Below are 27570 nucleotides of genomic sequence, written 5' to 3'. Positions count from 1 at the left end.
ATAGTAATGTCAAGTAATGCAAGGGGAAAAAATGGCACAGCACCCATTTAGGGAGTGGGTATGGATGACCACACACCTTAGCAGTCATCTTTTTTCTCTACCAAATGAGAACCATTAGTCGCTGTACTCATAATAAATATATATATTTTTATTTATCCGTTATTTTACCAGGTAAGTTGACTGAGAACACGTTCTCATTTGCAGCAACGACCTGGGGAATAGTTACAGGGGAGAGGAGGGGGATGAATGAGCCAATTGTAAACTGGGGATTAGGTGACCGTGATGGTTTGAGGGCCAGATTGGGAATTTAGCCAGGACACCGGGGTTAACACCCCTACTCTTACGATAAGTGCCATGGGTTCTTTAATGACCTCAGAGAGTCAGGAAACCCGTTTAACATCCCATCCGAAAGACAGCACCCTACACAGGGCAGTGTCCCCAATCACTGCCTTGGGGCATTGGGATATTTTGTTAGACCAGAGGAAAGAGTGCCTCCTACTGGCCCTCCAACACGACTTCCAGCAGCATCTGGTCTCCTGATGCTGCTGACCAGGACCAACCCTGCTTAGCTTCAGAAGCAAGCCAGCAGTGGTATGCAGGGTGGTGTGCAGGAGAACGATCACCTTATGGTGAGGATAGCAGTGCTAGAAGACCAGCTTCAGGCGCAATCGTTAGGCAAGGGTAATTTAAGTGTAGGAAAGGATGAAACAACATCAACAGCCAGAAGAGGACTGGCCACCCCTCAGAGCCTGGTTCCTCTCTAGGTTTCTTGAGAGGAACCTAGCATTGATTGCTGTTTGGGGTTTTAGGCTGGGTGTCTGTATAGCCCTTTATGACATCGGCTGATGTAATAAGGGCTTTGTAAATACATTTGATTGATTGATTGATTGATTGATTGATTGATTGATTGATTGATTGCTTGATTGATTGATTGAGAATCAGCTGTACATGTGATGGAAGAGGGCACTGCACATGTGATGGAAGAATGCACTGTGCATGCAGAGGGTTGCAATTCCATTGAATTGGGGATAGTTTAACCAAAATATGCCAAAGACCCTTTGCAACCCTAACTGTAGTTATTCACGCTAATATGATACAACAGGTTTAACATGTACTGTAGATATGAAACCTAACATGATACGACAGGTTAAACATGTACTGTAGATATGAACCCTAACATGATACAACAGGTTAAACATGTACTGTAGATATGAACCCTAACATGATACAACAGGTTAAACATGTACTGTAGATATGAACCCTAACATGATACAACAGGTTAAACATGTACTGTAGATATGAACACTAACATGATACAACAGGTTAAACATGTACTGTAGATATGAACACTAACATGATACAACAGGTTAAACATGTACTGTAGATATGAACACTAACATGATACAACAGGTTAAACATGTACTGTAGATATGAACACTAACATGATACAACAGGTTAAACATGTACTGTAGATATGAACACTAACATGATACAACAGGTTAAACATGTACTGTAGATATGAAACCTAACATGATACAACAGGTTAAACATGTACTGTAGATATGAACACTAACATGATACAACAGGTTAAACATGTACTGTAGATATGAACACTAACATGATACAACAGGTTAAACATGTAATGTAGATATGAACCCTAACATGATACAACAGGTTAAACATGTACTGTAGATATGAAACCTAACATGATACGACAGGTTAAACATGTACTGTAGATATGAACACTAACATGATATGACAGGTTAAACATGTACTGTAGATATGAACCCTAACATGATCATTTCATGTAGGCTATAAAAATTATAATGAACAAAAATATAAACGCAACATGCAACAATTTCAATGATTTTACTGACTTACAGTTCACATAAGGTTATTGAAATAGTGAGGCTCAGAAATACTCTACTAAGACCTATTAGTCATACCAGGAACTCTTGACATTTGCATAGATAAGAATGACTGAACTTTTAACCTAATAAATGAGTGAACCCCTGTTCACGATCCAGAGAAATGTTAAAGAGATTCCCCGGTACTTTTGTATACTTTTTAGCCATAAGTTCTGAAAGTAGCACTCAAGAGCCAGAAGTGGTCCCAGAAAATTAGCTTTGTCATTTTTATGCGGTATTGTGTGTAGATTGTTGAGGGGAAAAAACATTTAATCCATTTTAGAATAAGGCTGTAATGTAACAAAATGTGGAAAAAGTCAATGGGTCTGAATACTTTCCGAATGCACTTTATGTGCACCACTTATTGTGCTCTCTCTCTCTCTCTCTATCTCAGCTGTCACTGAAAAGGTGAGGGGCTGAAGCTCATTGGCTGGAACTCAAATTGTTAGGAGGCTGGGCCACGAAGGGGGAAAGGTAGGGAAAATGGCGCAGTACAGCTTTCAAACTAGGGAATTTATGGCTAATAAGACATTAATTCTGCTCATAGATTTTTGCATGTATAAACTAAACTGTAAAAAACGTAGTTGTTGTAACTAATTATTATTATTAAGTAACTTGTTCTACAGCGTTTAAAAAAACCTGAACTATTAAAAACATTATTGTTGGCCCTAAAAGTCAGTCAATTTAAAATGACATGTTGTTTAACATATCATCACGTGGGATTTGAACTCACAACCTCTTGGTTCATGGCATTCAGATCTTCCTGCTATGCCGCCATAAATTTTTTGTTGTTGCAGTGTACACACATTGAGACAAAAGCAGGAGGTTTAAAAAATACTCAGTAGTCGCCAAAGTTCCGGAGCAAATCATAACTGCATGATTTATGGTAATTTAAGTATTTTTCTGGACAACATTTCTTATCTATGTGAACATAACTTTCTAAACTAATGCTTGAATCATGGAGGCCCCAAAGGCAATAAGGTAATATCTGGCGGAAGCATGTACAACCAGTACATCTAATGCCGGAGTAGAAAAAACAACTAAATATTGAGGTTTGATGCAGGATGAAAGTAATATGCAGTCTAGCTACTTAAATAAACGTATGTGTTCTCACATGTACACTACAGTCATTGGTTTATTATGGGACATAGAACCATAATAAACAAAGGCAGCTTCAGATAACAAACACATGGTGGTGCTACATCCTAATAGTGTTGAGATTTCAAGAGCAATGTGGGGTACCCTAACACTACAAATGTTCTTGATCTTTATAACGTTCTTAATTGCATTTAGAAAGAACAGACCAAATACAAAAAACATATGTAAGTTGTACAGATCAGTAATTTAAAAAGAAATGGCAAGTGTGCATATTATCTGTGTGGCAATGATACCTGATGCCACTGTTCTGTTTGAAATATCTGTTTGTTGATTTCACTGTAGAACGTAGATTACTTTGTTAATTGTTGAGTGTTCTTTAATAGTACAATGAAAAAAACTGCAATAAGACATAGATAAAAAAAGGAAGCTGAAAAGATGAAGAGGCCCAACTGAAGAGGCCCAGGACTTGATGATAATCTTGAAATTAAAAGGGAAGCACTTTCAATAGTGGCCCCAAGCCAGCAGGCCCCATAAGCTCCTGTAAGAGGAACCTGACACCTGAGTGAGTCCCATGGACATCCCTATATCATTTTTATTATGTGGTACCACCATCAATTAGGCTACTAGTTTAATCAATTTGAAGAACCATTTAATTATTTACCTGTATGTTGGACTTGTTTCCTTATCAGATGTATACATGATTGGGTAGGTTACTTTCTAAATGTAATCCTAAATGTAATTCTAATTTTAAATGCAATAGTTACATGTCCAAAATTGTTATCAGTAACGCAACTTTTGGATGACCCAAACTCAGTAACATAATCTGATTACTTTCAGTCACTTTTGGATTACTTTCACCTTAAAGGCCCAGTCAAAATGTGTTTTATATATACTGTATTTCCACACTATGAGGTTGGAATAATACTGTGAAATTGTGAAAATTGTAATAATGCCCTTTTAGTGTAAGAGCTGTTTCAAAAGACTACCTGAAATTTCAGCCTGTTTTCGTGAGATGGAATTTGGCCTGCCTGGTGACATCAGTATGTTGTAAATTGGTTAATAGACCAATATAAAATAGTTTCAAACCACTCTGCCAATAAAATAAAATAAAATGTTATTTGTCAAATGCATGAATACGACAGATGTAGACATTAGGGGGTGCGGGGTCAACATAAATAGTCCGGGTGGCCAGTTGATTAACTGTTCAGCAGTCTTATGGCTTAGGGGTAGAAGCTGTTAAATTAATTATTGAGCATTTTGGTCCTAGACTTGGCGCTCCGGTTCCGCTTGCCGTGCGGTAGCAGAGGGAACAGTACTTAACTTGAGTGACTGGAGTCTTTGACAATGTTTTGGGCCATCCTCTGACACTGCCTAGCTTCCCCTAGTATATAGGTCCTGGATGGCGGGAAGCTTGGCTCAGTGATGTACTGGGCCGTACGCACTACCCTCTGATGCCAAGCAGTTGACATACCAGGTAGTGATGCAACCGGTCAGGATGCTCTCGATAGTGCAGCTGTAAAACTTTTTGAGGATCTGGGGACCCATGCCAAATCTTTTCAGTCCCCTGAGGGGGAAACGGTGTTGTCATGCCCTCTTCACAACTGTCTTGATGTGTTTGGACTATAATAGTTTGTTGGTGATGTGAACACCAAGGAACTTGAAACTCTCGACCGGCTCCTCCACAGCCCCCTTGATGTTAATGGGGGCCTGTTCGGCCCTCCTTTTCCTGTAGTCCACAATCATCTCCTTTGTCTTTCTCAAATTGAGGGAGAGGTTGTTGTCCGAGCACCACACTGTCAGGTTTCTGACCTCCTCCCTATAGGCTGTTTCATCATTGTCGTGATCTGGCCTACCACTGTTGTGTCATCAGCCAACTTAATGATGGTGTAGGAGTTGTGCCTGGCTACGCAGTCATGGGTGAACAGGGAGTACAGGAGGGGACTGAGCATGCACCCCTGAGGGGACCCCGTGTTGAGGATCAGCATGGCAGATGTGTTGTTGCTTACCCTTACCACCTGGGGACGGCCCATCAGGATGTCCAGAATCCAGTTGCAGGGAAAGGTATTTATTCCCAGGGACCTAAGCTTAGTGATGAGCTTTGTGGGCACTATGGTGTTGTTCGCTGAGCAGTAGTCAATGAACAGCATTCTCAAATAGGTGTTCCTTTTGTCCAGGTGGGAAAGGGCAGTGTGGAGTGCGATTGAGATTGCGTAAACCGTGGATCGGTTGGGGCGGTATGCGAATTGGAGTGGGTCTAGAGTTTCTGTGATGATGGTTTTGATGTGATCTATGACCAGCCATTCAAAGCACTTCCTTGCTACCAACATGAGTGCTACAGGGCGGTAATCATTTAATTAAGCAGGTTCCCTTTGCTTTATTGGGCACAAGGATTATGATGGTAGGTATTACAGACTTGGTCAGGGAGCAATTGAAAATATCAGTAAAGATACTTGCCAGTTGTTCCACGTATGCTTTGAGTAGACGTCCTGGTAATCCGTCTGGCCCGCAACTTTGTGAATGTTGACCTGTTTAAAGGTCTTGCTGACATCGTCTACAGAGAGCGTGATCACACAGTAGTCCGGAACAGCTGGTGTTTTTATGCCTCAAAGCGAGCATAACATGCATTTAGCTCGTCTGGTAGGCTCGTGTCACTGGGTAGCTCGCGGCTGGGTTTCCTTATGTAGTACGTAATAGTTTGCAAGCCCTGCTACATCCGACGAGCGTATGAGCCGGTGTAGTAGGATTCAATCTTAGTCCTTGATGCTTTGCCTGTTTGATGGTTCATCAGGAGGGCATAGCGGGATTTCTTATAAGCGTCCGGATTAGTGTCCCGCTCCTTGAAAGCGGCAGCTCTAGCTCTGTGTGGATGATGCCTTTAATCCATGGATTCTGGTTGGGATATGTACATACGGTCACTGTGGAAACGACGTCGTCGATGCACTTATTGATGAAGCCGGTGACTAAGGTGGTATACTCCTTAATGGCATTGGATGAATCCCAGAACATATTCCAGTCTGTTCTAGCAAAACAGTCCTGTAGCGTAGAATCCACGTAATCTGACCACTTCCGTATTGAGCGAGTTACTGGTAATCCCTGCTTTAGTTTTTGCTTGTAAGCAGGAATCTGGAGGATAGAATTATGGTCAGATTTGCCACATCGAGCAATAACAGCTAGCTTTCAGTTTCCCCCTCCCCACTCAGACTACTCCCAGACAGTCCTGGCAAAATTCTTGCTTGAGAAATTGTTAATTGCTAAAAAACTATTTTTGTTTCTTTTTGACCATTTTAATTGATACAGTCACAGTAAGGTATTTAATTGTTACCCAAAAATGATATGATATTGAGATAAAAAAATATCTGCATTGGACCTTTAAAAGGCATTAGAAGAAGACAAAAAGATCCATGAAACACATTTGGTGTGTCATCATTGGTCTCTGTCTTGTGGTCTCAAAGGAATAAACTTAAGCAAACATGCACTTTTTTCAATGCTGAATTCAATGTTACTTAGAAAACAACGTTTTAATATGTTTTTATTTGTATTTTGTATTGTAATGTCTTTTTTTGCAAACATCCTTTCTGATTTTAAAAGTAGATCACCTAGTAATCATAGTTTTCAAATGTATCTGTAATCTGATTACAATATTTTTGCTGTACATTCAGGTACATTTTTGTTATGTGTAATCAGATTACATGTAACTGATTACATGTATCACTTCCTCCTTTCCCTAGATGTGTAGGACTTGGTCTGGCTACAGTAGCTCTGGACAGGCCATAATCAGATCATTGGTAAACCTCTAAGCATTTGGCCAACGATTAACCTACTGTATGCTGCTAATCCTACTCACCACAACTAGTCTACTGGTTACACCGTGGAAACATTGTTACCGTGAAAATGTATCTGTAGACCTAATTATCTGGTTACAATACCTTCTATAGTATAACGGTAGATAAACTCGATTTGCTTGCACGTTTATGACAATGGGCCTAATTGCATGCTGTTGTTGGGGGTAGGATCAAGGCGTGTCCCATGTCCCATGCGAGCTAGACATGTATATAATGGTAGTAATGAACGCTATTCGAGTCCTGGGCGTGACAAGCTTGAAGTTGCGCCTCTCATTCTGTGCTGTCAGCACTTTCACATTCACCGGCACACACAGGAGAGCCTTCACAATGGCAGAACACTTCACCGAACAAATAGTATTTAACAAACCAAAGGTAAGTTGTATTTGACGACTAATGTATCAGGCAGAATGACAGTTGCATTAAATTATTATTGATCCTGTTTACTCTCCTTCTCAACCACTTTGTAACCATTTATTCATTACCCTATTATTCCTTCTCAAACTTGTCACCGTGTAGGCTGTACTTCTTCGGTAATGATAGGGTTTGACGTGGCTCTTTCATTTGTTTCTAAATTCTAAAATCAAGGAAGCACGTGATTAGAAGAAACGAAAAGTAGAAGGGGAGCGTAGGCTACTATTGATGAACTGTTGTGCCATCTGTGGGCCGTTCCTGTAGCCTATGCATTTGCATCAATACCTAGCTAAACGTTTTAAGAAGATCCTAACTAGATGCATTTTCCATTGATACATTTTCTAAAGTGTTGTGTGGTATTTTCACACTCACTTCGGTTTTACATAGCATGTAATACGTTGAGCATTAGATAACATTTCACTGTAATGGATGAGCATTGGTGGTGCCGCCTCTTTCTATAGGCAGACTAAGCGCGCTAGGCGTAGGGCACCACGTTAGAGCATCAGTATATTTCCACTTATGTCAGTCACTCAAAGCTTTTAGATTGCTAGGTGAGGTAGTCTAGCCAGCTATCTAACCCTTGTATGAGGCCTAATCATCACCAAATTACCAACCAGGCACGCAGGGCATGTTGATTTAGTTAGTCACTCTCACACATATATCATGTGAACATGACACAATGTGTAGAACGGCAGGAAATTTGCTTTAAAACTGCTAAATGTTCTCCGCCCCATGGCAAAAAATATTAATAATTGCAGATTGCTTTAAAACTGCAACACAGTCTCCCGACCAAATCTCGCCTAGCGTCCCCGAAAGGCTAGAGGTGGCTCAGGGTGGTGGGATTGGCAGGTGCATTTACTGGTGGAGCCAGATATCTTGATGTGTCAAGCCCATGAAGACTACTGGCTGTGTTTAGAGTATCAAAAGACAAGGGGTGACACTGTAGGCCTATATAACACATATATACCATTGTTTAAATATTAATGGTGGAAAAATGCACCAAAAACACGAGTAATAAGATAGTTTGGCTATTGATTATAAGCAGTAGGCTACTCTACTTGTTTCAGTGTTGCCTTTTTAAACTGAGGTAGAGGGTAAATTAATCTTGGTTACCCAAAAGTAATGTCTCATTTAGAATCTGCCCACGAGAGATTAAGGTTAAGCAAGCTGCTCTTCCTGATACCCGGACAGTGTAATTCAATTCACACACTGTAGCTTGTACTGCACCACTGTGTCTCCTATAGAGGGGCAACACAAAAAACAATACAATATTTTATTGTTCCATTATTCAGAGACAATGGTAATGTGGTTGTTTTTGCTGTCAGAGTCCCCAGCCCCAACACACAACGTACAGACAACATACAGACAACACACAACGTACAGACAACAACACACAACAGGCTGGGAGCAGCACAGGGTCAGCCACAGAGCAGTGACCCTGGAGCAGGTTAGGGGTTAAGTTGCCTTGATCAAGGGCACATCCGCAGTAGGTGGAGAATGCCTAGTGAGTGCTCGATTGATTTGTATGTATTATGGATCCCCATTAGTTCCTGCCAAGGCAGCAGCTACTCTTCCTGGGGTACAGCAAAATTAAGGCCAGTTAAACAATTAAAAACATTACATTACATTTCACAACATATCAAGTGGATTTCCTCAGGCCACTACTCTACTACCACATATATACGATATGTGTGTGTGTGTGTGTGTGTGTGTGTGTGTGTGTGTGTGTGTGTGTGTGTGTGTGTGTGTGTGTGTGTGTGTGTGTGTGTGTGTGTGTGTGTGTGTGTGTGTGTGTGTGTGTGTGTGTGTGTGTGTGTGTGTGTGTGTGTGTGTGTGTGCTGCTCGGACATTAGTTCAGGAGGCGAGGGGTAATAAAGACCTTTTTGGATAATTATGTATAACATGGACAGGAGGGACCTGATCCTAGATCAGCACTCCTAGTCCTATACACAAGATACTGGCCCAGGGGTAAGAAAGACACTTCAGAAAATACTGATCCTAAGTCTTCTTGAACATATACCACCCATTAGCACCAGCACACAAACAATAGTGCCCTTTGGAGTTATGGTCCTGCGTCAGCAGAACATGCACAGGGCGAGGAGCTGATAGCTGATAACAAGAAGCGTAATGTGTGTGTGCAGTAATACAATAAACAGGGATGGACAACCTTGAAGAGTGACTTTGTCATTGATAACATCTTGATTATCAACCAATAACTGAATGTATGGGGCGTGATGAGCCTGACCTCAACTATCCATGCAACAGAAACAGATCTATATGAAGTTATGTAATGACTATACATTACACAACATGTCACATTGTTTGAGTATTAATTGTCTATAAAATGATGCATGCATTTTGTGAAAACGTGCTGTTGGCCTCATGGCTGTTACATAAAGTTGTGTAATGATGGTTGTGACACAAACAAAATAAGGTTGCCGTGCTGTTATAGACACACATTTATAACAACAAGAACACAGATGATTAATAACAGTTTCTTCCATTACATTTATACCTGTTGATAGATAAAACAGGTTATATGCTTTGTATTGGTCATGGTTAGTAAAGTAGGAAACCACAGAAGAATAGCCCATGAGGAAATGAGTTGTTACTACAATGCCAGAAAATGACTTAATCTGTACATGACTGAAACAGCTGTCATAGGCCTGATCTGTGTATGTATTTAAACACTGTCCAATTCAAGACTCTACACACACGCAGGGAGGCACACACATACAGTTGAAGTCAGAAGTTTACATCCACCTTAGCCAAATGTATTTATTTTTATTTATCCGTTATTTTACCAGGTAAGTTGACTGAGAACACATTCTCATTTGCAGCAACGACCTGGGGAATAGTTACAGGGGAGAGGAGGGGGATGAATGAGCCAATTGTAAACTGGGGATTATTAGGTGACCGTGATGGTTTGATGGCCAGATTGGGAATTTAGCCAGGACACCAGGGTTAACACCCCTACTCTTACGATAAGTGCCATGGGATCTTTAATGACCACAGAGAGTCAGGACACCCGTTTAACATCCCATCCGAAAGATAGCACCCTACACAGGGCAGTGTCCCCAATCACTGCCCTGGGGTATTGGGATATTTTTTAGACCAGAGGAAAGAGTGCTTCGTACTGGCCCTCCAACACCACTTCCAGCAGAATCTGGTCTCCCATCCAGGGACTGACCAGGACCAACCCTGCTTAGCTTCAGAAGCAAGCCAGCAGTGTGGTATGCTGCTGGCTAAATAAATTTAAGCTCAGTTTTTCACAATTCCTGACATTTAATCCTAGTAAAAATTCCCTGTCTTTGGTCAGTTAGGATCACCACTTTATTTTAAGAATGTGAAATGTCAGAATACTAGTAGAGAGTGATTTATTTCAGCTGTTATTCCGTTTATCACATTCCCAGTGGGTCAGAAGTTTTAATACACTTAATTAGTATTTGGTAGCATTGTCTTTAAATTGTTTAACTTGGGTCAAACGTTTCAGGTAGCCTTCCACAAGCTTCCCACAATAAGTTGGGTGAATCTTGGCCCATTCCTCCTGACAGAGCTGGTGTAATTGAGTCAGGTTGTAGGCTTCCTTGCTCGCACACACTTTTTCAGTCTGCTAACAAATTTTCTATAGGATTGAGGTCAGGGCTTTTTTGTCCTTAAGCCATTTTCCACAACTTTGGAAGTATGCTTGGGGTCATTGTCCATTTGAAGGACCCATTTGCGACCAAGCTTTTAACGTCCTGACTGATGTCTTGAGATGTTGCTTCAATGTATCCACATAATCTTTCTTTCTCATGATGCCATCTATTTTGTGAAGTGCACCAGTCCCTCCTGCAGCAAAGCACCCCCACAACATGATGCTGATACCCCTGTGCTTCACGGTTGGGATGGTGTTCTTCAGCTTGCAAGCATCCCCCCAAACATAACGATGGTCATTATGGCCAGACAGTTCTATTTTTGTTTCATCAGACCAGTGGACCTTTCTCCAAAATGTACGATATTTGTCCCCATGTGCAGTTGCAAACCGTAGCCTGTTTTTTTTTATGGCCGTTTTGGAGCAGTGGCTTCTTCCTTGCTGAGCGGCCTTTCAGGTTATGTCGATAGAGGACTAGTTTTACTGTGAAAAAATCTACTTTAGTACCTGTTTCCTCCAGCATCTTCACAGGGTCCTTTGCTGTTGTTCTGGGATTGTTTTGCACTTTTCACACCAAAGTACATTCATCTCTAGGAGACAGAACGCATCTCCTTCCTGTGCGGTATGATGGCTGCGTGGTCCCGTGTTTATACTTGCGTACTATTATTTATATAGATAAACGTGGTACCTCCAGGTGTTTGGAAATTGCTCACAAGGATGAACTAGACTTGTGGAGGTCTATAATTGTTTTCTGAGGTCTTGGCTGATTTCTTTTCATTGTCCCATGATGTCAAGCAAAGAGGCAGGTGAGGTGTCTGTTTCTCAAACTAGACACTCAAATGTACTTGTCCTCTTGCTCAATTGTGCACCGGGGTCTCCCACTCTTTCTATTCTGGTTAGTGCCAGTTTACTCTGTTCTGTGAAGGGAGTTGTACACAGCAATGTATGAGATCTTCAGTTTCTTGGAAATTTCTTGCATCGAATAGCCTTCATTTCTCAGAACAAGAATAGACTGACGCGTTTCAGAAGAAAGTTATTTGTTTCTGGCCATTTTGAGCCTGTAATCGAACCCACAAATGCTGATGCTCCAGATACTCAACTAGTCTAAAGAAGTCCAGTTTTATTGCTTCTTTAATCAGAACAATAGTTTTCAGCTGTGCTAACATAATTGCAAAAGGGTTTTCCATTGATCAATTAGCCTTTTAAAATGGTAAACTTGGATTAGCTAACACAACATGCCATTGGAACACAGTAGTGATGGTTGCTGATAATGGATATGCATAAAACATAAGCTGTTTCCAGCTACAATAGTCATTTACAACATTAATAATATCTACACTGTATTTTATTTTTGTCATATTTTTATCTTCAGATTGAGCTGCATGTGCATCTTGATGGCGCTATCCGAGTGGAGACGATCCTAGACGTTGCCAGGTAAGTTCATAAACCTGTTGAGTTCTTAGCATTTTTCTTTTAGTTAAATAATGTGTTAAAATTGGTTTTGCTAGTTCTCTTGAATCATGAATTGCCTATTACCCTTCACAAAAAGGCTGTTAGGTTCAATTGACATACGATGTTCTTTCAGTCTTTGTGTTTGGAACATGTAGGTCTAGTTATGGTGCTCTTTTTGAACTAGCAAATATCTTTAATGTCCTTAATATAATTAATTGAAATAATAATAATAATAATTTTATTTTTATAGTGCTTTTCAATACAAATAACAAAGTGATTCACATAAAATAATCAATTAAAAGTACTAAGAAACAAACAAAGATAGTAAACAAATACATTTCATTAAAATAATACATTGAATCATATATTAAAAGCATCTTCATAAAAGGTTGTCTTCAACAGAGATTTAAAAAGAGCCACTAAATCTGGCAGACCATTTCAAAGTCTAGGGGCCCTAATGGCAAATGCCTGGTCTCCTTTCATTTTCAGCCTAGAGAAATGAACATTGAACAGGTTGTAGCTAAATATTGCTGATTGTACTTTTAAAGTCCTCTGTCTGTCTCAGGCGACGTGGGATTACCCTGCCTGCAGACACAGTGAAGGAGATGACACACATATGTGTGGTGCACCAGCCTGCCACGCTCACAGAGTTCCTTGGCAAGTTCGCAGAGTACATGCACGTCATTGCGTAAGTACCCTGAACATAAAGATAGATATGAGATAATTAGATGCTGACTACTGTACTAACCACCTGAGCTTTTGGTTTCATTTACATTCCCAAACTGAACAACCTTTTTTTAAGGAACTTTGTCCAGCTTTCAACTCACTCTTGAAAGTTGTAATAGTAGAATTTCCTCTGGTTATGTTAGTCAATGCATACCTTAGAGAGATATGTATAACTTGTCAGAAATGTCCAGATCAACTAGCCCACATCAGGTAGCGGTGCAGGAAGGGTGTTTCCCGATGATGGAATGGGTTTTCTTATCATTATCACAGAGGGGTTATCTTATCATTATCACAGAGGGGTTATCTTATCATTATCACAGAGAGGGGTTTTCATGGACCTAGATCTATTTGTGCCAATAGTATAACAATGACCATAGGAATTGGTAAGACAGCAAAAACAGATCTGGGAACAAGCTAGGGACGTCAAACTCAAGAGTGAGAGTTTGACAAATATCTTAATAAATGAGGGTCACGGTTAGTTTCCTTCATACTGGTAGTGTTACAGGATTGGAGGGTCTCAAGAGAGAGGGAGAGACACACACAGGGTAGAGAGAGACACAAACACAAAGAGTTATCTATCCAAAACGGAGATGAATGGGTAAACCACTTCTCCAATCTTTTTGGCCCTATAACAAAGAACAAACAGCAAAAACATATACATGACCAAATACAAATCTTAGAATTAACTTCTCATGGCTGGGGGCAGTATTGAGTAGCTTGGATGAATAAGGTGCCCAGAGTAAACTGCCTGCAACCCAGTCCCAGTTGCTAATATATGCATATCATTAGTATATGTGGATAGAAAACACTCTGAAGTTTCTAAAACTGTTTGAATGATGTCTGTGAGTATAACAGAACTCATATGGCAGGCAAAAATATAAGAAAAAATCCAACCAGGAAGTGGGAAATCTGAGGTTGGTCCTTTTTTCAACTCATTCCCTATTGAAGATACAGTGGGATATTGGTCATGTTGCACTTACTAAGGCTTCCACTAGATGTCAACAGTCTTCAGAACCTTGTTTGATGCTTCTACTGTAAAGGAGGGACTCATAAAGGCTCTTTGAGACGGTGGTCTGGCAGAGTGCCACAAGCTCGTGACGCTAGCTCGCGCTCCATTGCATTTCTGAAGACAAAGGAATTCTCCGATTGGAACATTATTGAAGATTTATGTTAAAAACATCCTGAAGATTGATTCTATACATCGTTTGACATGTTTCTACGGACTGTAACGGAACTTTTTGACATTTCGTCTGCTCCTAGTGAACACGCTTTGTGAGTTTGGATTTGTTTACCAAATGCACTAAAAAAAGTAGCTATTTGGACATAAATGATTGACATTATCGAACAAAACAAACATTTATTGTGGAACTGGGATTCCTGGGAGTGCATTCTAATGAAGATCATCTAAGGTAAGTGAATATTTATAATGTTATTTCTGACTTCTGTTGACTGCACAATATGGCGGATATCTTTTTGGCTTGTTTGGTCTCTGAGCGCCGTACTCAGATTATTGCATGGTTTGCTTTTTTCCCAAAGCTTTTTTGAAATTCAACACAGTGGTTGCATAAGGAGAAGTGTATCTAAAGTTCCATGCATACCACTTGTATTTACATCAACATTTATTATGAGTATTTCTGTAAATTGATGTGGCTCTCTGCAGAATTACCGGATGTTTTTGGAACTACTGAACATAACGCGCCAATGTATACTGAGATTTTTTAATATAAATATTAACTTTATCGAACAAAACATACATGTATTATGTAACATGAAGTCCTATGAGTGACATCTGATGAAGATCATCAAAGGTTAGTGATTCATTTTATCTCTTTCAGATTTTTGTGACTCCTCTCTTTGGCTGGACAAATGTCTGTGTTTTTGTCAAGTAATTATTTAATCAGTGTTCATAAATTCCAATTATATTTATCTGTCTGATACCCAGAGTTTGTAAAGTTCTGGTCTTAAATAAAACAGAATTCCCAGCTCACAATTGATCAGGTTCCAATTTATTTGCGAGAGCTCCAAAGTTGTCACAAATCCATTCCTTCTTATATCATCCTAAACTACGCACACACATACACACAAAGATGGATTTTCTCATGAGTCTAACCACAGTTTATAACCCCTCAACTGACCGTTCCAGGCTCCCCCAGACACCATAACTCTGGAGGAGCCCTCCCTGTCCTCTCTTATCTCCACATACATTCCTTTCTTCCTAGGTACATGCCATATAACCCCTTCCTAATGGACAAACATTATTTAATACTACAAGAAAGACAGGGTAGAATTATTTCCAGTTATAGTGCAGTATACCTCATTTAGTCATTAATGATAAAAATGGTGTGAAATACTTCTATGTTTCAGGAATTTTAATTATGGGATTTCTGTTGTTTTGAATTTGGCGCCCTGCACTTTCACTGGCTGTTGTCATATCGATTCCGTTAGCGGGATCTCAGCCCTAAGACGTTTTAAAGACTACCATAACCCACTGGATTCTCCAGTTACATTGAATGAACTACAGGACAAAATACAAACCCTCCAACCCGAAAAGGCCTGTGGTGTTGGTGGTATCCTCAATTAAATTATAAAATATACAGACCACAAATTCCAATTGGCTATACTTAAACTCTTTAACATCATCCTTAGCTCTAGCATCTTCCCCAATCAACAAAAGTGTAGACATATTTAACCCCAATAACTACTGTGGGATATGCGTCAACAGCAACCTTGGGAACATCCTCTGCCTCATTAACAGCAGACTCATACATTTCCTCAGTGAAAACAGTGTACTGAGCAAATGTCATATTGGCTTTTTACCAAATTACCGTACAACAGACCACGTATTCACCCTAATTGACAAACAAACCAAAACAAAGGCAAAGTCTTCTCATGCTTTCTTGATTTAAAAAATATTTTGACTCAATTTGGCAAGAGGGTCTGCAATACAAACTGATGTAAAGTGGTGTTGGGGGGGGAAAACATAGGACATTCTGAAATCCATGTACACAAACAACAAGTGTGCGGTTAAAAGTGGCAAACACAAACATTTCTGTTACCAACAGTTACATGGTGTTGGAAGTTGAGAGTCTATATACTCTATATGACCGCGATTAATTGGTGTTGTTGCCAACAATGCAATCAACAAGCTTTTAAAGAACACTTAAAGAACACCAGTCTTGATTGGTCTTCTTCCTGGTTACTGAGTGGATGTAATGCAGGAGCAGGTCATGATGCAGGCAGGTATGTCTGTGGCAACCAACTGAATTTACAGTGTCTAATTGGTCGTTATAGATATCGGTCCCATTACAATACTACCTTATATTTAACCCTAAAGCTATCAACATATTTCACATTTTTACCCCAAGATGGTACTTTTGGAAAAAAACAACAATCATAGTAAAATCTTCAACTCAAATCTCACCCACTGCTGAAACTAAACAATGTATTAAAAGACAACATTTTCTGTGATGGTTCAGTTCCATACCAGACTAACCAGTAACTTCCCTCAACCAGTGGTGGAAAAAGTCACCAAGTAAAATACTACTTGACTAAAAGTCTAAAAGTATGTTGTTTTAAATATACTTAAGTATCAAAAGTAAATGTAATCGCCAAAATATACTTAAGAATCAAAAGCAAAAAGTATAAATAATTTCACATTCCTTATATTAAGCAAACCAGACTGCACAATTTTCTTATTTTAATTTACGGATAGCCAGAGGCACGCTCGAGTGAGTCCGCCAGATCAGAAGCAGTAGGGATGAGCAGAGATGTTCTCTTAATAAGTACGTGAATTGGACCATTTTCCTATCCTGCTAAGCATTCGAAATGTAACAAGTATTTATGGGTGTCAGGGAAAATGTATGAAGTAAAAAGCACATTATTTTCATTAGGAATGTAGGGGAGCAAAAATATAAATAGTAAGTAATGTACAGATACCCCAAAAAACGACTTACTACAATACTTTAAAGTATTTTTAATTAAGTACTTTACACCACTGCCCACAACAAGTATGAAAAGACCCAATGATGGTTTGTAATAGCAGCCAGGGAAGCTGCTAGCTGTCAGTTATGCTGAATGAAGCATTTTTTAGCAAGGCCTTCCCTTGAAAAGCTGTGTTGTTGCATCTGGTGCTTCCCCCCTACACGACAACAACATGGGGAACTTGCTAGCTGTGTTTGGCTCATGCAGAATTGTTGTGTGTGTTGGCGGATAGACCGGCACAGAGGGGGGTCACGGGGTCGGAGGGAGAGACAACAAGCATTCAGACCAGGCATGTTAGAAACAGGCATTCACGTCTAGTGTAAATGCTGGTCTGTTTTCCAATCGTGATGTGAAACAGAAACTTTTAAGTCAAAAATCAACAAAGGGAATTGATGCTGGATATATCTGTCCCACTGAGTTTGCAGACATTTCCCACCCCTCCAACCAGAATACCCATTGCTCCACGGGGACTTTTACAGAAATGTCTACTATAAAACAGAATGATATGCGCTCAAAATCAAATGAAAATGACAAATGACTATAATATTCTATCATTCCCTATGTCAGGGTTCCAAATAGGTGGAACTCAAGCCAAATTAGTAAAACATATATATATATATATATAAAATTATTTTTGTTGTTGAACATAAATGGCTGTAAAATCCCCAGGAAATCAGCTCAAAGTTATTTTAATTTAGGAAATATGTCAAACACTATATATGTTTGGGCTTCTTGCAGTCAATTTGCCGTGTAGGTCTACAAATGATTTAGAATTATGTTCCGGCCCCAGGACCATCCACTCAAAAAAGAATTGGCCCGCGGCTTAATGTGATTGGTGGTCCCTACCCTATGTCATCCCTCAAATACTGTACACAGGCTGATCTTATGTCCTTTACCTTCATTATCATACAGGGATACTTATAGTCATATTCTCCTGCTGACAGTTAGTCATATTAGCAGTAGCAGTGCCAGTCAAGTTCAGGTCAGGGGTCACAGGGAGCATTGGTTCAGCCACTTGGCTCTCTCTGTGACAGTAATAGTCCTCCTGGCGTGGCGTGCTGAGGATTTACCATCATATTACCCTCCTGTCATTTAGAGAAACACTTCTACCATGTAATACCATGTAATACCCAGTACTAACCCTGTAATACCCTGTTACTAACCCTGCAATACCCTGTTACTAACCCTGCAATACCCTGTTACTAAACCTGTAATACCCTGTTACTAAACCTGTAATACCCTGTTACTAAACCTGTAATACCCAGTACTAACCCTGTAATACCCTGTTACTAAACCTGTAATACCCTGTTACTAAACCTGTAATACCCTGTTACTAAACCTGTAATACCCAGTACTAACCCTGTAATACCCTGTTACTAACCCTGCAATACCCTGTTACTAAACCTGTAATACCCTGTTACTAAACCTGTAATACCCTGTTACTAAACCTGTTATACCCAGCACTAACCCTGTAATACCCTGTTACTAAACCTGTAATACCCAGTACTAACCCTGCAGGCCAAGAGGGAAGAGACGTAAAGAACAATGGGCTGTTCCTAGAACGTCTCCTGTATTTTACGTGTCGTACATTGAAATATAGCTTCTTCCAACATCTTCATTTGTAACTGGATGAACATGTTGTGATGGAATCTAAAGCAAATGTAGGGCCTTTGCTGGTGACTATTCATTATCTGCCATAGTTTAGTAAATATTTATGTTGTTTCTCTTGGGCTTCCTCTGATTTTCTGTGAACTTTCCAGTGGTGACAGAGAGGCGATCAAGAGGATAGCCTATGAGTTTGTGGAGGACAAAGCCAAAGAGGGGGTGATCTACGTTGAAGTCAGATACAGCCCACACTTTCTGGCTAACACTGACGTAGAACCCATTCCATGGAACCAAAAAGAGTACGTGGATGATACTATATGTTTCTGATCCGGTAAAGTAGATGACAGAAAAGCGTGCCTTTGAAACATACTGTATGTGTGATTAATATAATAATAATAATAATATATGCCATTTAGCAGACGCTTTTATCCAAAGCGACTTACAGTCATGTGTGCATACATTCTACGTATGGGTGGTCCCGGGGATCGAACCCACTACCCTGGCGTTACAAGCGCCATGCTCTACCAACTGAGCTACAGATCTTCCCATTTGATGTCTAATTACTATATGGACATGCACAATACAGTTCTTTGAGTTACTTGTGCTCTCTGATTGCAGTCTTGTATTGTTCATGTAGGTATCTGTTCTTAGAGATAAAAAAATGTGACATTGCAATGCATTGAAGAGTTCTCTGTGTGTTGATTTTACTCTCTTCCCCAGAGGTGACTTGAGCCCAGATGAGGTTGTTTGCTTGGTGAACCAGGGTCTGGCCGAGGGAGAGAAGGCATTCAACATCATAGCCAGGTCCATTCTGTGCTGCATGCGCCACATGCCAAGTAATGCCCTCACGGTCCTGTCCTGTCTGTCTGGCCCAACACAGCCCCTCCTTATTGTCTGCCTCTGTCTGTTTTCCTGTCCGCAGTCCTCTGTCTGTGATCCTGTCCGCAGTCCTCTGTCTGTGATCCTGTCCGCAGTCCTCTGTCTGTGATCCTGTCCGCAGTCCTCTGTCTGTTTTCCTGTCCGCAGTCCTCTGTCTGTTTTCCTGTCCGCAGTCCTCTGTCTGTTTTCCTGTCCGCAGTCCTCTGTCTGTTTTCCTGTCCGCAGTCCTCTGTCTGTTTTCCTGTCCGCAGTCCTCTGTCTGTTTTCCTGTCCGCAGTCCTCTGTCTGTTTTCCTGTCCGCAGTCCTCTGTCTGTTTTCCTGTCCGCAGTCCTCTGTCTGTTTTCCTGTCCGCAGTCCTCTGTCTGTGATCCTGTCCGCAGTCCTCTGTCTGTTTTCCTGTCCGCAGTCCTCTGTCTGTGATCCTCATCACACTAAGTTGCAGGCCAAACATCTCCCAGTCAAAAATACTCGCTCCTATTTTGGGCATCGTCTGACTATGTCTTGTTTCATTTCAACCCCACTCAATGATGTTGATCTATATGTGAGGAGGTGTGATGCTGTGCTTATTGAGTTTTCTCCTTAGCTAATGTCACCATTTGCTGACCCTAATGCAGACAGTAAAAAGGGGCTTATCACTGAATTAAAAGTTTCAAGCCAAATCTCCTATGTTACAGTCCAGAATAGTCCCAGCAGTAAAGGAATTTGGTTATAGGTAACTTTCTGACTTCACAGAGCATAGTATCTGTTTTTGTTATTACATGCAACAAAATACAACTGACTATTTTAGGCAAACATTCCAGTGAACAGTTTTCTGTTGTCAGTATTTTGTTTTTTGTATTTTGTTCTGCTTTTGTTAACATTAAGTTTGGAACTGAACAATTTGACCTTTACAACCATTGCTTTACACTAGCTTTCACGGAGATGCTTGACATGATTCACAATGTCTCTCATTCGTAGCAGCAGATATTCAGATAACCTTTAGGTCATAGATCTAGCATGAAAACATTTCACCAACATCCGCACAAATCAAACATCCTGCATTTGAAAACGACCTGTCTCTGGGTCTTGGGTTGTTGCGTTGCGCAGGCTGGTCCAAGGACGTGGTGGAGTTGTGTAAGAAGTACAAGAAGGATGGAGTGGTGGCTATTGATCTGGCAGGAGACGAGTCACTCAACTGTGAGGCCTACCCAGGACACAGGATGGCCTATGAGGTAACTTACCACGGCCCAACTTTGAACCCTCGTGGCCAATTCATTCTGTATGTGCTGTAGGTAACTGTTCCATGCATGCATGGTTCATGGCCACGATACAAGACAATAGCTAGCCTCAGCAGGATATGACGCTAACCACTTTCCTACTGAACGCTGTCATGCAGCATACCATGCTCATTTTTATTGCTTAAAAAGGTGGCAGATCACCCTCCAACTTGCACAAGAATTTAAAATTTGTGACACTATGAAAGAAAAAAAAATCACATTTGACACTGTTGGCTACCCGTTGTCAGATAGTAGAGTTACAGTACAACCAATCTTTATTGGGGCTATTGCAGAACTTCAGACCTTAAAAGGCCTACAATTGGTTGATTTGTTTTATAACTAGCCAATAATTTACACCTTATCATTATAACTCATCAACTCTCTATACATATACCCATAAATGGAGACCTGAAGGTCGCTTTAGACAGACAGTTGGCGGTCTGCAATTTCTTGCAACAGAAAACTCTCTCAAGAGCAATAACTGAATCAGTGAAACTATTCACCATGTTCATGATGACCAAATTTAGGCAATTTGTCCAAAGTATGCCACTTAAGTGTTTCAACTGCGTAGTTTGTTCTATCTCTGGTGGTTCCTGAATTAAACACACAGCCACTCAATCATTCCCCCCAGGATAACATCTGGGAACACTGTGGTAAGGTCAACCAGCGGCTGAAGTGATAAATGTGGACATGTTGACATCTGTTTAAATCATTAGTGTGAAGAAGTCCATTTCCAAACACTAGGAGTCGGAGAATTAACATGCTCTTAGTAGAGTGCCACGCTGATACTAATAGACAGTTATAACTGTACAAGCTCTAAATTCAGAGGTCTTAAATTCTAAGCTGGGTTTTGTCAAAAGCAGATCTGACATTTCTCAAATGTTGGTGAGATGCAAATCTTACCAATCTAGCCTTTGGCAAAAAATAATGCATTCTCTTTACCGAAGCATGGGCTCTTGGAATCATGTTATGACTATGTTCATCCATGTATAATGACAGTTTCAAGACAATGGAAGGTATTTCAGTCAGGACTAACTGTCAAAGCCAGATGTTTCTCATGTTAACTTGGTGTTGATGTGAGTGACCTTGTTGACAGGAAGCTGAGAGATGTGGGGTCCACAGAACAGTCCATGCTGGAGAGGTAGGCCCTGCCTCTGTGGTGAAAGAGGTGAGCTTCCCTTTCCTGTACAGCCTTTGGGGACCATTATATATTTGACAGTTCAAATAGTACTTTCTCTACTTCTCAACACACAACAGCAACACCTACAGTACCAGTCAAACGTTTGGACACATCTACTCATTCAAGAGTTTCTTTATTCGTACTATTTTCTACATTATTATTCTACAGTGAAGACATCAAAGCTATGAAATAACACAAACTCATGTAAACAAAAAACGTGTTAAAACAAATCAAAATATATTTTATATTTGAGATTCTTCAAAGTAGCCACCCTTTAACTTGATGACAGCTTTGCACACACTTGGCATTCTCTCAACCAGCTTCATGAGGTAGTCACCTGGAATTCATTTAAATTAACACGTGTGCCTTGTTAAAAGTTAATTTGTGGTCATTTCTTTCCTTCTTAATGCGTTTGAGCCAATCAGTTGTGTTGTGACAAAGTAGGGGCACTATGATGAAAATGGCACTCATGATGACCGCTACAGGAAAGGAAGACCCAGAGTTATTCTGCTGCAGAGCATAAGTTCATTAGAGTTACCAGCCTCAGAAATCAGCAATTAACTGCACCTCAGATTGCAGCCCAAATAAATGCTTCACAGAGTTCAAGTAACAGACATCTCAACATTGTGACTTCATGATTGAATTGCTGCAAAGAAACCACTACTAAAGGACACCAATAAGAAGAGACTTGCTTGGGCCAAGAAACACAAGCAACGGACATTAGACCGGTGGAGAACTGTCTTTTGGTCTGATGAGTCCAAATGTGAGATTTTTGGTTCCAACCACCGTGTCTTTGTAAGACGCAGAGTAGGTGAACAGATAATCTCTGCATGTGTTGTTCCCACCATGAAGCATGGAAGAGGAAGTGTGATGGTGCTTTGCTAGTGACACTGGTTTACTTAGAATTCGAGGTACACTTAACCAGCATGCTAACAAGCAATAAGCCATCCCATCTGGGGTGTGCTGAGTGGGACTATCCTTTGTTGTTCATCAGGACAAAGACCAAAAACACACTTCCAATATAAGGGCTATCTAACCAAGAAAGAGAGTGATAAGTGCTGCATCAGATGACCAGGCCTCCACAATAACCCAACCTCAACCCAATTGAGGTGGTTTGGGATAAGTTGGACCGCAGAGTGAAGGAAAAGCAGCCAACAAGTGCTCAGCATATGTGGGAACTCCTTCAAGACTGTTGGGAAAGCATTCCAGGTGAAGCTGGTTGAGCGAATGCCAAGAGTATGCAAAGCTGTCATCAAGGCAAAGGGTGGATACTTTGAAGAATCTAAAACATGTTTTGTTGTACACTTTCAGTTACCACATGATTCCATAGTATTGATGTCTTCACTATTATTCTACAAATGGTGAAAATAGTATAAATAAAGAAACACTTGAATGAGTAGGTGTGTCCAAAATGTTGCCTGGTAGTGTACGTCATAACGTCTCTCACTGAACTGTTATCATGTTATAAGTGACACTGCATTGTGAAAACATATCTCCTCTTTTATAAGAACGTAAATACAGTTTGTTTGTCAGATAGAAACAAGTAAAACTACTGAGTACACAGAGCGCACTAGTCTGTTCATCACTAGCCAATATCACGTCACCCTGGAATTCTTCACTAGCCTATGTGAATTACTTTCTATGAAAGCCATATTTCTAAAATGTCAGGCAACTATGCAACCAAAGACAGCATGTTGCCAGGAATAGCCAGTAGTTCTGTTCGTGAGAGGATTTTGACAAAACTGATTGACACATATTGCATGACTTCTTCAGGCTGTGGAGGTCCTGAAAGCAGAGAGAATAGGACATGGCTACAACATACTGGAGGACCAAGTGCTGTACAAACAACTCCTGGAGCAGAATATGCATTTTGAGGTAAGAACGTACACATTTATATTTCACCTGTAATGTAAAGTAACATTAGACTTCGTACACAGAATATTACATGATGTATGAGCATACCTCATAAAACAAGATAAATAGATCCTACCATGTATGGAGAGGCTACACAGCTGACGCTTAAACCGACTAGCAAAAACCTAAAAAGTGACCTTTACGTTAACCCTAACCAAATCCTTAACCCCGACCCTAACCTTAACCTAATTTTAATAATTTTATTAAATAAAATATTGGTTTGGGCATCAGGTTGTGGACTTATAGCCTTTTCCTACCATGAAGGCGGCTGGTGCAATGACCTCTGGTGGTCATGAAGAGACATTACACAAGCGTTGTGTCCCAATTAATAGCTCCTTTCTCCCAAAGGGTCTACTTTCCTACATGGATTTGAAAGTAAAATTACTGGTACAGTGCATTCGGAAAGTATTCAGACGTTTTTTTCACTTTTTATAACGTTACAGCCTTATTCTAAAATAGATTAAACAGGTTTTTAGAAATTGTTGCAAATTTATATATATATTTTAAAAAACGAATACTTATTTACAAAAGCATTCGGACCCCCTTTACTCAGTACTTTGTTGAAGCACTTTTGGCAGCGATTACAACTTCTTGGGTATGACGCTACAAGCGTGGCACACTTGTATTTGGGGAGTTAATCCCATTCTTCTCTGCAGATCCTCTCAAGCGATCAGGTTGGATGGGGAACGTCGCTGCACAGCTATTTTCATGTCTCTCCAGAGATGTTCGATCGGGTTCAAGTCCGGGCTCTGGCTGGGCAACTCAAGGACATTCAGATACTTGTCCCAAAGCCACTCCTGTGTTGTCTCAACTGTGTGCTTAGGGTCATTGTCCTGTTGGAAGGTGAACCTTCACCCCAGTCTGAGGTCCTGAGCCCTCTGGAGCAGGTTTTCATCAAGGATCTCTCTGTACTTTACTCCGTTCATATTTCCCTCGATCCGGACTAGGCTCCCAGTCCCTGCTGCTGAAAAACATCCCAACAGCATGATGCTGCCACCACGCTTCACCGTAGGGATGGTGCCAGGTTTCCTCCAGACGTGACGCTTGGCATTCAGGCCAAAGAGTTCAATCTTGGTTTCATCAGAACAGAGAATCTCATGGTCTGAGAGTCCTTTAGGTGCCTTTTGGCAAACTCCAAGTGGGCGGTCATGTGCCTTTTACTGAGGAGTGGCTTCCGTCTAGCCACTCTGCCATAAAGGCCTGATTCGTAGAGTGCTGCAGAGATGGTTGTCCTTCCCGAAGGTTCTTCCATCTCCACAGAGGAACTCTGTCAGAGTGACCATCGTGTTCTTGGTCACCTCCCTGACCAAGGCTCTTCTCTCCCAGCTGTTCAGTTTGGCTGTGCGGCCACCTCTAGGAAGAGTGTTGGTGGTTCCAAACTTCTTCCATTTAAGAATGACGGAGGCCACTGTGTTCTTGGGGACCTTCAATGCTGCAGAATTGTTTTTGTACCCATCCCCAAATCTGTGCCTTGACACAATCCTGTCTCGGAGCTCTATGGACAATTCCTTCCACCTCGTGGCTTGGTTTTTGCTCTGACAGGTGTGTGCCTTTCCAAGGTATTTCCAGTTTGTCATTATAGAGTATTGTGTGTAGATTGAGGAACAAATTCATTTGATCTATTTTAGAATAAGGCTGTAACGTAACAAAATGTGGAAAAAGTCATGGAGTCTGAATACTTTTCCGAAAGCACTGTATATGGAAAATCCCCATAGCCAACACAAGTATTTTAAACTTGTGGGGAGTAGTGAACATGTGCACACTTCAGGAGGAAGGAGAGTTTATTGGGAGGCAACCAAGAACTAGTCTCCTTCACCAGCCATGTGTCCAACTACAGCCTAGAATCCTGGCAGACAAGGCTACTGTTCTGTAAGGAAGGAATGCCGTGTGATTTACAGGTGTGTCCCATATCCAGCAAACTGACTGGAGCCTGTGATCCAGACTTCACCAAGCATCCTGTCATCACGTAAGCCATCTTTCAATACTCATCATATTCTATGAATGATACTTCTGATAAAGTTTCAACAACCCAATACCATAAAGATTGTAACAGGCGTTTGGAAACAATACCTTTTTTTTTAACCGTTTCATTTTTGTCTGGGTTTACTTATCCCCTCTGAATGTTGTGTGTGTAGCTTCAGAAAGGATAAGGCCAACTACTCCCTGAACACAGACGACCCTTTGATTTTCAACTCCACCCTGCACTTAGACTACAGCACTGCCCAGAACTACATGGGCTTCACCGAGGAGGAATTCAAGAGACTGGTAAGAAAACACATTTTATCTCTTCCTATTTGGCTTGGCAGCTCAATACCATTAAATATTTAGCCTGATCCCAGATCTGTTTATGCTGTATTGCTAAATCCTATGGTTGTTAACATGACAATTAATGACCAAAGGAGTTGGCCGCACAAACAGATCCAGGAATAGGCTATGAAATACTATGCGACTGTTGATAATACCATTAAATACTACAGTATACTCTCCCCTTATGGTTTAATAAGTCTCTCATTCACCTCGTTTTTCAGAACATAAACTCCGCTAACTCCAGCTTCTTGCCTGAGAAGGAGAAGAAGGATCTTATTAACAAGTTGTACGAAGCCTATGGAATGGTGGAGAACACTGGCTTTTAAATTAAGTACTGATCAGAGCTGCAACAACAACCCAGGCACCAACCACTTTGCCAAGTAAGATAGGTCGTATAGACTATTTGAATCGTCATGCCAACAACTTACATTTCCATTGGTGGAAATAGAGTTCTTACCCCACATTTTAAAATAAATTGGGAATGCTTCAGGTAAACCAGCTCTATACCAAAAATGATCAAAAATGTAATGTTGTAGTCCTAGTTGTGAGCACTAGGTGACGTACTCTATCTACTGCTGTACTGTTCTCACTTGGTGGAGAGTAAAGCCTTCTGAAGTGGTCTTACCCTTTTTAGAGTAACTTCTATAAGAGGTTTTTCTCAGAGGTAGATTTAGTGAAACATTTTGTAATTTTTGCATTTTACTAATTGAAAAGCAGTTCCATTTAATACATTTCTTCCATTGAGGACAATGACGTTAAAATACGGACAAAATCTATAATAAAAACGCTTTTGCATCTTAAAATTGTCATTATTGAAGGAGTATCAGAATCAACTGTAATATGGACCTTACCTCACTATGGACAGTTTAGTTCAAATGTAAACCACTTGAGTGGCAGCTCTTACAGAGCAGCAGCATATCTTACTGGAAAAGCACAGGCTGGAACCAGGAACATAGAGCTTGCTCATGAGTACCACTTCACTCAAACACTTCTTCTCCTTCATCAAAAAAAAGACAACATGGAGGTGCTAGGGCACTGTCCTATATGCTGTAAATTGGCTTCCTGTGACCACTCCAATGTACACTAAACTGCATTAGGAAATATTGATGATAACCTCAAATATTCAACTTCCATCAGCGATGGGTGTCTTTGAACGGGCACATCTTGGCTAACGTCAGTGTTTCAAAAAATCTATAGAAAACTGCAACTCTACTTGAGAACTAAATAAATCCCACTAGCAGTATTCTGACCACTGAAAGTACAAATTCTGACCACTGAAAGTACAAGTTCTGACCACTGAAAGTACAAGTTCTGACCACTGAAAGTACAAGTTCTGACCACTGAAAGTACAAGTTCTGACCACTGAAAGTACAAGTT

At 40.6% G+C, this 27570-nt stretch overlaps 1 protein-coding gene and 1 long non-coding RNA gene across 2 annotated transcripts; one reads left to right on the top strand and one right to left on the bottom strand.

The window, feature by feature from the left end:
• Positions 1–7054: 7054 nt before the first annotated feature.
• LOC118360718 (adenosine deaminase-like) lies at positions 7055–26996 on the top strand. Its single transcript, XM_052485037.1, has 11 exons — positions 7055–7219; positions 12265–12326; positions 12910–13032; positions 18812–18955; positions 19377–19492; positions 20623–20747; positions 21889–21960; positions 23746–23847; positions 25785–25852; positions 26022–26151; positions 26415–26996. Exons 1-11 carry the CDS (start codon positions 7061–7063, stop codon positions 26517–26519), a joined length of 1206 nt encoding a protein of 401 aa, XP_052340997.1. The 5' UTR covers positions 7055–7060; the 3' UTR covers positions 26520–26996.
• On the bottom strand, positions 18062–18805 carry LOC127913230 (uncharacterized). Its single transcript, XR_008085347.1, has 3 exons — positions 18391–18805; positions 18282–18346; positions 18062–18193 (listed from the first exon to the last, which is right to left on the bottom strand). It is a non-coding gene; the product is annotated as an uncharacterized LOC127913230 (long non-coding RNA).
• Positions 26997–27570: the final 574 nt, after the last annotated feature.

The sequence above is a fragment of the Oncorhynchus keta genome, chromosome 28, assembly GCF_023373465.1.
Source record: "Oncorhynchus keta strain PuntledgeMale-10-30-2019 chromosome 28, Oket_V2, whole genome shotgun sequence".
Lineage (NCBI taxonomy): Eukaryota > Metazoa > Chordata > Actinopteri > Salmoniformes > Salmonidae > Oncorhynchus > Oncorhynchus keta.
The sequence above is the reverse complement of the archived record's forward strand: the minus strand, read 5'-3'. Positions and strand labels throughout refer to the sequence as shown.

Coding starts and splice junctions, on each gene's coding strand:
- LOC118360718 (XM_052485037.1), top strand. CDS start 7,061: ATGGTAGTAATGAACGCTATTCGAGTCCTGGGCGTGACAAGCTTGAAG. Junction 18,956..19,376: donor ATTCCATGGAACCAAAAAGA/GTACGTGGATGA, acceptor TCTCTTCCCCAG/AGGTGACTTGAGCCCAGATG. Junction 23,848..25,784: donor AGCAGAATATGCATTTTGAG/GTAAGAACGTAC, acceptor TGTGATTTACAG/GTGTGTCCCATATCCAGCAA.